This window comes from Rhinoderma darwinii, chromosome 4, assembly GCF_050947455.1.
Source record: "Rhinoderma darwinii isolate aRhiDar2 chromosome 4, aRhiDar2.hap1, whole genome shotgun sequence".
Lineage (NCBI taxonomy): Eukaryota > Metazoa > Chordata > Amphibia > Anura > Rhinodermatidae > Rhinoderma > Rhinoderma darwinii.
The window spans coordinates 8,156,062-8,168,402 of NC_134690.1; the positions used below are offsets into that span (position 1 = coordinate 8,156,062).

The 12,341-nt window shown below is 46.1% G+C and overlaps 1 protein-coding gene across 4 annotated transcripts in view; it reads left to right on the plus strand.

Annotated features, from left to right (window-relative positions):
• The window catches only part of LOC142759003 (uncharacterized), a 66,361-nt gene that overhangs the window by 18,573 nt on the left and 35,447 nt on the right, over positions 1-12,341 (plus strand). For all 4 annotated transcript variants that reach the window (XM_075860785.1, XM_075860786.1, XM_075860788.1 and 1 more), the window contains exons 5-6: positions 10,537-10,641; positions 10,849-10,941. In XM_075860785.1, coding sequence (XP_075716900.1) covers positions 10,537-10,641; positions 10,849-10,941 — 198 coding nt within the window. The remainder of the gene's footprint in view (positions 1-10,536; positions 10,642-10,848; positions 10,942-12,341) is intronic.

The window sequence follows — 12,341 nt, forward strand, 5'->3', positions numbered from 1 at the left end:
AAAAGGCTGTAGATCTCCCACTAGACACCAGACTATCAGGTGATTGTATCAATGACCCATCCCAGCCCGGCTTTACAAATAAACCTAGCAGGAAATTTGCAGTCACACGAGGATTAAATGACATGCTCGTGGCACGAGACGGGCACATGCACCATCCTAATACTCCCAGATCTCTCACGACATGTGACAGTGTTGACCATGACCTCTTATTACATAGTCTTAACCTCCTAATGACTAGCGACGGATATACCCGTCACAAGCAGGTGCCAGTTCCCGCATAGTGACGGATATATCTGTCGCTCTGATCTCGTGGGTACTTCCGGTCTACCCAGAAGATCAGAGGCAGCAGCCCGGCAGTTATACACAGCCAGGCTCCTGCTGCAACTGACGGAATCGAAGCGCTCTCTGATTTCTGGCAGTTTAACCCATTAGATGCCGATGTCAAAAGCGTCAGCGGCATCTAATGTGTTTGACAGAGGGAGAGAGCTCCCTCTGTCACCCCAACGGCGCCCCGAGACTAGATCGCGGGACACCGATGGGTTTCCACGGCAGTCGGGGCCCCCAGGTCTGCCTTCATCTACTGCCTATTAAGCCATGCCAGAGGCAATCAGAAGATTGTAAAGTAAAGCCCCCTAGTGGGAGAAAAGAAAAAAACTGTTAACGTTTTTGGAAAAATAAATAAAAAGAATAAAGTAAAAATAAAATAAGTGTAAAAAAACCAAAACAATACATACACAAATACGGTATCACCGCGTTTGTAACGATTCGAACGATAAAGTTAACACATTAATTAAACCGCCGGGTGAACGGGGTAAAAAAAAAACGCAAAACCCATCAAAATCCCTTTTTTTTTTTCTCCCATCCACCCCATAATAAAAAAAAATAAGTTAATCCATAAGTCCCATGTACCCTAAAATAGTACCGATGTAAAGTACATCTTGCCCCGCAAAAAAGAAGCCCACATACGGTAATAAGTTAATCCATGTATTATATGCATCCAAAAATGGTGGAATTGAAAAATACAACTCGTCCCGCAAAAAAGCGAATAATCCTCGGTCATGAACGCGCAAAAAGGCCTGGTCATTGAGGGGTTAAGGACTCTTGCGGAGTTAATGGCACAGTTCCTCAGTAGTTCCTCGGTTCCTTCCTGGGGGTTCATCCTCCTCCTCGGCAGTTCCCTCAGAATGTGTAGTACCCCAGCGCTCCCCTCTATCCCAGTGTTGGTTGTGGTTTGCCAAGAGGGCGGAGTCATAAAAGACAACTCCTCCGGTGCTCTGCCGCTCTTTGTACCATGTGATCTCCGCAGCCAATCACTAACCTCACCGGTGTTGCGCTGTATACCATGAAGGCCAGGGATGATCACGCAGGCAGTTTACGGGCACATCATCGCTGCGCCAGCCGACTGTTCAGGAGTCGTGGGTCTTTTATGATTTTATGGCGTCCCCCTCCCCCTCCCCCTTTTCGGTCTGGTTTTTGCCGGGATCACACATTCAGGTTTTTTTTGCTACTTTTCCTTCTTTTTGGACCCACTCTTGGCATTGGCACAACAAACTGCCACAAAAACTTCATGTGTGATTGGAGCCTCAGCCCGCAGTCCTGGACCCGTCCCCAGCTCTAATTCCAGCTCGAGGCCGCGCCTGCAATTGGTTATTGATGTGGAACGGTCTCCCAGGAACCAGATTTCTCCCATTATTAACTCTTCAAACTTCCAATTAAACCCGTCATCTAGCAGAAGATCTGTCAGCGCTGATACGGGTCTTCATAACCTCGCGGCCACACTAGTGACATGTCCTATACAAGACTTTATAATGCTGCAGCCACACCCTCCACGTGTTCCCCTGACGCCCATCCTCCGCTCACTGCCCATAAAATGGAGAAAAACATTTCAAATGTTCCTGCCGGCCATAAACTTGTAGGATAAACCTCTGGTAAGAACTGCTGAAGCCGCGCGCTCCTTACCGACCGCCCAGATCCCACCCGCGATCCACCATAACACATCACAGAGCTGCTGTCAGGCGGCCCCCACTCCCCGGAACTTATTACCTAGACCAATCACAGAGACCTCGTCCTAGGACACATTTACAACAAGACTCGGGACGCACCTCTTCAGTTTGGCTTTTGAGGGAAATGACAGATTATAACACGCTCACACTTTACACAGGAGATTATAACACGCTCACACATTACACAGGAGATTATAACACGCTCACACATTACACAGGAGATTATAACACGCTCACACCTTACACAGGAGATTATAACACGCTCACACCTTACACAGGAGATTATAACACGCTCGCACCTTACACAGGAGATTATAACACGCTCACACATTACACAGGAGATTATAACACGCTCACACATTACACAGGAGATTATAACACGCTCACACCTTACACAGGAGATTATAACACGCTCACACCTTACACAGGAGATTATAACACGCTCACACCTTACACAGGAGATTATAACACGCTCACACTTTACACAGGAGATTATAACACGCTCACACTTTACACAGGAGATTATAACACACTCACACCTTACACAGGAGATTATAACACGCTCACACCTCACACAGGAGATTATAACACGCTCACACTTTACACAGGAGATTATAACACACACCTTACACAGGAGATTATAACACGCTCACACTTTACACAGGAGATTATATCACGCTCACACAGGAGATTATAACACGCTCACACTTTACACAGGAGATTATAACACGCTCACACATTACACAGGAGATTATAACACGCTCACACCTCACACAGGAGATTATAACACGCTCACACATTACACAGGAGATTATAACACGCTCACACCTTACACAGGAGATTATAACACTCACACAGGAGATTATAACACTCACACCTCACACAGGAGATTATAACACGCTCACACCTCACACAGGAGATTATAACACGCTCACACCTTACACAGGAGATTATAACACGCTCCCACCTTACACAGGAGATTATAACACGCTCACACCTTACACAGGAGATTATAACACGCTCACACCTTACACAGGAGATTATAACACGCTCACACCTCACACAGGAGATTATAACACGCTCACACCTTACACAGGAGATTATAACACGCTCACACCTTACACAGGAGATTATAACACGCTCACACCTTACACAGGAGATTATAACACGCTCACACCTTACACAGGAGATTATAACACGCTCCCACCTTACACAGGAGATTATAACACGCTCACACTTCACACAGGAGATTATAACACGCTCACACCTTACACAGGAGATTATAACACGCTCACACCTTACACAGGAGATTATAACACGCTCACACATTACACAGGAGATTATAACACGCTCACACATTACACAGGAGATTATAACACGCTCACACATTACACAGGAGATTATAACACGCTCACACATTACACAGGAGATTATAACACGCTCACACCTTACACAGGAGATTATAACACGCTCACACCTTACACAGGAGATTATAACACGCTCACACCTTACACAGGAGATTATAACACGCTCACACCTTACACAGGAGATTATAACACGCTCACACCTCACACAGGAGATTATAACACCCTCACACCTCACACAGGAGATTATAACACGCTCACACCTCACACAGGAGATTATAACACGCTCACACCTCACACAGGAGATTATAACACCCTCACACCTTACACAGGAGATTATAACACGCTCACACCTCACACAGGAGATTATAACACCCTCACACCTCACACAGGAGATTATAACACGCTCACACCTCACACAGGAGATTATAACACGCTCACACCTCACACAGGAGATTATAACACCCTCACACCTTACACAGGAGATTATAACACGCTCACACCTCACACAGGAGATTATAACACCCTCACACCTTACACAGGAGATTATAACACACACCTTACACAGGAGATTATAACACGCTCACACCTCACACAGGAGATTATAACACGCTCACACCTCACACAGGAGATTATAACACTCACACCTCACACAGGAGATTATAACACGCTCACACCTCACACAGGAGATTATAACACGCTCACACCTTACACAGGAGATTATAACACGCTCGCACTTTACACAGGAGATTATAACACGCTCGCACCTTACACAGGAGATTATAACACGCTCACACCTTACACAGGAGATTATAACACGCTCACACCTCACACAGGAGATTATAACACGCTCACACCTTACACAGGAGATTATAACACGCTCACACTTTACACAGGAGATTATAACACGCTCACACCTCACACAGGAGATTATAACACGGTCACACAGGAGATTATAACACGCTCACACCTTACACAGGAGATTATAACACGCTCACATCTCACACAGGAGATTATAACACTCACACCTCACACAGGAGATTATAACACTCTCACACCTCACACAGGAGATTATAACACACTCACACCTCACACAGGAGATTATAACACTCACACCTCACACAGGAGATTATAACACTCACACCTCACACAGGAGATTATAACACTCACACCTCACACAGGAGATTATAACACTCTCACACCTCACACAGGAGATTATAACACGCTCACACCTCACACAGGAGATTATAACACGCTCCATACAGGAGATTATAACACGCTCACACCTTACACAGGAGATTATAACACGCTCACACCTCACACAGGAGATTATAACACGCTCACACCTCACACAGGAGATTATAACACGCTCACACCTCACACAGGAGATTATAACACGCTCACACCTCACACAGGAGATTATAACACGCTCACACCTCACACAGGAGATTATAACACGCTCACACCTCACACAGGAGATTATAACACGCTCACACCTCACACAGGAGATTATATCACCCTCACACCTTACACAGGAGATTATAACACGCTCACACAGGAGATTATAACACGCTCACACCTTACACAGGAGATTATAACACGCTCACACCTTACACAGGAGATTATAACACGCACCTTACACAGGAGATTATAACACGCTCACACCTCACACAGGAGATTATAACACGCTCACACCTCACACAGGAGATTATAACACTCACACCTCACACAGGAGATTATAACACGCTCACACCTCACACAGGAGATTATAACACGCTCACACCTCACACAGGAGATTATAACACGCTCACACCTCACACAGGAGATTATAACACGCTCACACCTCACTCAGGAGATTATAACACGCTCACACCTCACACAGGAGATTATAACACGCTCACACCTCACACAGGAGATTATATCACCCTCACACCTTACACAGGAGATTATAACACGCTCACACAGGAGATTATAACACGCTCACACCTTACACAGGAGATTATAACACGCTCACACCTTACACAGGAGATTATAACACGCTCACACCTCACACAGGAGATTATAACACGCTCACACTTTACACAGGAGATTATAACACGCTCACACCTTACACAGGAGATTATAACACGCTCACACTTTACACAGGAGATTATAACACACTCACACCTTACACAGGAGATTATAACACGCTCACACCTTAAACAGGAGATTATAACACACTCACACCTTACACAGGAGATTATAACACGCTCGCACCTTACACAGGAGATTATAACACGCTCACACCTTACACAGGAGATTATAACACGCTCACACTTTACACAGGAGATTATAACACGCTCCCACCTTACACAGGAGATTATAACACGCTCACACCTCACACAGGAGATTATAACACGCTCACACCTTACACAGGAGATTATAACACGCTCACACCTTACACAGGAGATTATAACACGCTCACACCTCACACAGGAGATTATAACACGCTCCCACCTTACACAGGAGATTATAACACGCTCACACTTTACACAGGAGATTATACCACGCTCCCACCTTACACAGGAGATTATAACACGCTCACACCTCACACAGGAGATTAAAACACGCTCACACCTCACACAGGAGATTATAACACGCTCGCACCTTACACAGGAGATTATAACACGCTCGCACCTTACACAGGAGATTATAACACGCTCACACCTCACACAGGAGATTATAACACGCTCACACCTCACACAGGAGATTATAACACGCTCCCACCTTACACAGGAGATTATAACACGCTCCCACCTTACACAGGAGATTATAACACGCTCACACCTTACACAGGAGATTATAACACGCTCACACCTTACACAGGAGATTATAACACGCTCACACTTTACACAGGAGATTATAACACACTCACACCTCACACAGGAGATTATAACACGCTCACACCTTACACAGGAGATTATAACACGCTCCCACCTTACACAGGAGATTATAAAACACACCTTAGACAGGAGATTATAACACGCTCACACCTTACACAGGAGATTATAACACGCTCGCACTTTACACAGGAGATTATAACACACACTTTACACAGGAGATTATAACACGCTCACACCTCACACAGGAGATTATAACACGCTCACACCTCACAGGAGATTATAACACACACTTTACACAGGAGATTATAACACGCTCACACCTCACACAGGAGATTATAACACGCTCACACCTTACACAGGAGATTATAACACGCTCCCACCTTACACAGGAGATTATAACACGCTCACACCTCACACAGGAGATTATAACACCCTCACACCTTACACAGGAGATTATAACACGCTCCCACCTTACACAGGAGATTATAACACTCACACCTCACACAGGAGATTATAACACGCTCACACCTTACACAGGAGATTATAACACGCTCACACCTTACACAGGAGATTATAACACGCTCACACCTCACACAGGAGATTATAACACGCTCACACAGGAGATTATAACACGCTCACACCTCACACAGGAGATTATAACACGCTCACACAGGAGATTATAACACGCTTACACCTTACACAGGAGATTATAACACTCTCACACCTTACACAGGAGATTATAACACGCTCACACCTCACACAGGAGATTATAACACGCTCACACCTCACACAGGAGATTATAACACGCTCACACCTCACACAGGAGATTATAACACCCTCACACCTTACACAGGAGATTATAACACGCTCACACCTTACACAGGAGATTATAACACGCTCACACCTTACACAGGAGATTATAACACACTCACACCTTACACAGGAGATTATAACACGCTCACACCTCACACAGGAGATTATAACACGCTCACACCTCACACAGGAGATAACACGCTCACACCTCACACAGGAGATTATAACACGCTCCATACACAGGAGATTATAACACACTCACACTTCACACAGGAGATTATAACACGCTCACACCATACACAGGAGATTATAACACGCTCACACCTCACACAGGAGATTATAACACGCTCACACCTCACACAGGAGATTATAACACGCTCACACCTTACACAGGAGATTATAACACGCTCCATACACAGGAGATTATAACACACTCACACTTCACACAGGAGATTATAACACGCTCACACCATACACAGGAGATTATAACACGCTCACACCTCACACAGGAGATTATAACACGCTCACACCTCACACAGGAGATTATAACACGCTCACACCTTACACAGGAGATTATAACACGCTCCATACACAGGAGATTATAACACACTCACACTTCACACAGGAGATTATAACACGCTCACACCATACACAGGAGATTATAACACCTTCACACCTTACACAGGAGATTATAACACGCTCACACCTTACACAGGAGATTATAACACGCTCACACCTTACACAGGAGATTATAACACGCTCACACCTTACACAGGAGATTATAACACGCTCACACCTCACACAGGAGATTATAACACGCTCACACCTCACACAGGAGATTATAACACGCTCACACCTTACACAGGAGATTATAACACGCTCACACTTTACACAGGAGATTATAACACGCTCACACCTTACACAGGAGATTATAACACGCTCACACCTTACACAGGAGATTATAACACGCTCACACCTTACACAGGAGATTATAACACGCTCACACCTCACACAGGAGATTATAACACGCTCACACCTCACACAGGAGATTATAACACGCTCACACCTTACACAGGAGATTATAACACGCTCACACCTTACACAGGAGATTATAACACGCTCACACCTTACACAGGAGATTATAACACGCTCACACCTTACACAGGAGATTATAACACGCTCCATACACAGGAGATTATAACACACTCACACTTCACACAGGAGATTATAACACGCTCACACCTCACACAGGAGATTATAACACGCTCGCACCTCACACAGGAGATTATAACACGCTCACACCTCACACAGGAGATTATAACACGCTCACACCTCACACAGGAGATTATAACACGCTCACACCTTACACAGGAGATTATAACACTCACACCTTACACAGGAGATTATAACACGCTCACACCTTACACAGGAGATTATAACACGCTCACACCTCACACAGGAGATTATAACACGCTCACACCTTACACAGGAGATTATAACACGCCCACACCTTACACAGGAGATTATAACACGCTCACACCTCACACAGGAGATTATAACACGCTCCATACAGGAGATTATAACACGCTCACACCTTACACAGGAGATTATAACATGCTCACACCTCACACAGGAGATTATAACACGCTCGCACCTCACACAGGAGATTATAACACGCTCACACCTCACACAGGAGATTATAACACGCTCACACCTCACACAGGAGATTATAACACCCTCACACCTTACACAGGAGATTATAACACGCTCACACCTTACACAGGAGATTATAACACGCTCACACCTTACACAGGAGATTATAACACGCTCACACCTTACACAGGAGATTATAACACGCTCACACCTTACACAGGAGATTATAACACGCTCACACTTTACACAGGAGATTATAACACACTCACACCTTACACAGGAGATTATAACACGCTCACACTTTACACAGGAGATTATAACGCTCACACTTTACACAGGAGATTATAACACGCTCACACCTCACACAGGAGATTATAACACGCTCGCACCTCACACAGGAGATTATAACACGCTCACACCTTACACAGGAGATTATAACACGCTCACACCTTACACAGGAGATTATAACACTCACACCTTACACAGGAGATTATAACACGCTCACACCTTACACACGAGATTATAACACGCTCACACCTTACACAGGAGATTATAACACACACCTCACACAGGAGATTATAACACGCTCACACCTCACACAGGAGATTATAACACGCTCACACCTTACACAGGAGATTATAACACACACCTCACACAGGAGATTATAACACTCTCACACCTCACACAGGAGATTATAACACGCTCACACCTTACACACGAGATTATAACACGCTCACACCTTACACAGGAGATTATAACACACACCTCACACAGGAGATTATAACACGCTCACACCTTACACAGGAGATCATAACACGCTCACACCTTACACAGGAGATTATAACACGCTCGCACCTTACACAGGAGATTATAACACGCTCACACCTTACACAGGAGATTATAACACGCTCACACTTTACACAGGAGATTATAACACGCTCACACCTCACACAGGAGATTATAACACGCTCACACCTTACACAGGAGATTATAACACGCTCACACATGAGATTATAACACGCTCGCACCTTACACAGGAGATTATAACACGCTCACACCTCACACAGGAGATTATAACACGCTCACACAGGAGATTATAACACCCTCACACCTTACACAGGAGATTATAACACGCTCCATACACAGGAGATTATAACACGCTCACACCTTACACAGGAGATCATTCGTTTTTTTCTTGTCCCGAGCAGATCAGGACTCCGCACAGTCCTGTCACCCAGTCAGCTGCACCAGTGTTGATGTGTTTGGGACCACAAGTGCCGTGATCTCCCACCGTAACCTGACATCCGTGTGGAGAAACGCTCCTACATGCTGGGCGGTATAGTTGCTATGGTAACTGTCTGACGCCCGGACAGTATCGCGCACGGTATTGTGGATTCAGGGTGCAGCCGCGTCAGCCGGGAGATCACAGGTCGGGGTCCTACCAGAAGAATATCTAAAAACGTCCTTAATTGTACTTGTAAAAAACAGCCTGAGGCTGCACCACTGAGAGACTTTGTTGGGGACTTTGTGTGGATTAAAATTAACCTCCACATCAATGTCTTCACATATTCAGACATGACTGCTCAATCAGGTAGAATATAGATATTGATGCGGGTGATGATTTGTCTCTATGATGACCGATATCTGAAGGGGACACTCAGAATGTCTCAGTAGTGCAGCCTCCGGCCTTACACCTCGAACTTCAAGTGATCGGATCTGAAATAGAAGGTGAAAAAGAGTAAAAAAAAATGTTTTGTATAAACGCTACCGGTAATGGTGAGAAAAATCCATCAAAGCATTGTATTGTGGTGTCTCCTCCAGCCTCCTCTCCCAGAGATCCAGGCCGAATCATGGGACCCAAACAGGAGCGGGGAGCCCACCTGGACTATTGCCACAGAAAGGGAGCCAAGTCCACCGCTCACCCAGGTGAGTAGATGATGAGGTGGGTCTCTTCCAGGATACAGGGTATCACCAGACCCAGGACTGCAGGGTGGTAAGAGGCTATTGGGGGCCTTTAGTCATCGGTGATGAGATGATGGGGGGCTACCTGTAACCCATAGATACTTAGGAAGATCATCCGTGTCTCCCGGACCTCTGCTCATCCTGGAGATCTGATCTGTTGTTCCTTCACAGCCTGTCGCCCTGACTTACTGCTGAGGATTAAGCAGGAGGAGGCCTCGTGTTTCAGCAACCAGACGCAGCCGAGCCCCCCACACAGCGGCGGAGGTGAGTTCGTGCCGACAGCGCCCATGTTTAGTGACCCTGCCCTCGGTGTTTTAAGAAAGGCGTGCGCCAAATGTTCAAAATAACAAAGCAAATCTGCTCCTTATAAATGTGGCCGCGGTTATCAGTATTCAGAGAATTGCATTCAGTAAATGTGATGGTGCCCGTGTCCTGCATGTTATGTACCTGTTCCCTGCACCATCCCCACGTCAGCGAGATGATGGTTCATCAGTGCTCTGTGTAGGCCGTACCACTCCCCAACACTAGGGGGCTCTGTTTATCCACTTTGTCACACTTTTCAATAAGGCTATGTTCACACCTGTGTGGTGCCAAAATCTTATCAAGTATGTTAGGAAAATGATCCTGCTGGTGTATTAGGAAAAACATGGGAAGCTGGAGGTGCAGGTTTAACTTTCCAGTGTTTAGGGGACCAGACAAGTGTTGTAATTGGATGCCGTTCCTTCCCTTGGCAGTCTTTTATATTCAGTTCTCCGCCCCTCGTAATCCATCCTCCATCTCGTCCTCTTAAGGGTATTGTATCGTCAGAAAATGACCTATTGTGTAAATCAAGTTTCTCGTTCAGCTCATTAGGGGACACAGACCGTGGGGATGTGCTGTTGCCACTAACAAAAAGTACTGGCCCCTCTTACAGGTTATAGCCCTCCGGCACTGAGCTCGCCAGTCTTAGTTTAGTCTCAGTAGGAGGCAGACACCGCTGCTGGTACGGTAGGCTGTCTTTCGCTTTTTTGTTTTTTTTCTCCTTCTAGTGGGGAAACTGGAGCGCTGTGTCCCCAACTTCAGACGGGCGCTCTGTGTCCCCAACTTCAGACGGGCGCTCTGTGTCCCCAACTTCAGACGGGCGCTCTGTGTCCCCAACTTCAGACGGGCGCTCTGTGTTTTCAAGGTCCGCTGTATCCCACCAGCCCAGGGGTCATTCCCCGTTTCTCCCCACCAGTGTACCACTTCACCGCAGCTGGCACACAAAAGGGAATTCCCTGCTGGTCCTACATATTTGGGGGGAGAAGTTGAAGTGGACTACAGGAGAGGTGAGTATGGATTTGACTGGCGCATCTCCGGCGCACCTCTCCTCGCGCACCACGTCTCCTGGATGCCATTTTCATCGAGGGCCGCCGTTTTCCGACTCTGTAGGAGGCGGGATTTGCGCTTCTGCTCCTAGCCAAGGATTGGTACATGGTCGTTATGTGAATGCCGGCAACCAATAGCTGTGTGAAGGAGGGGTGGATCCTATTCTCCCGCTCTCTGCTTCTCATCGGCGAGCCGGGCACACAGAACCTCCCTCATGGAGCTGCTGCTGTTGGCGCTACAGTCGCTCTGAATTCTGCAAACAGGATGTGACTTTGGCAACCCCTCCTTCTATCCCCCCTCAGACACTAAGCCAGTGA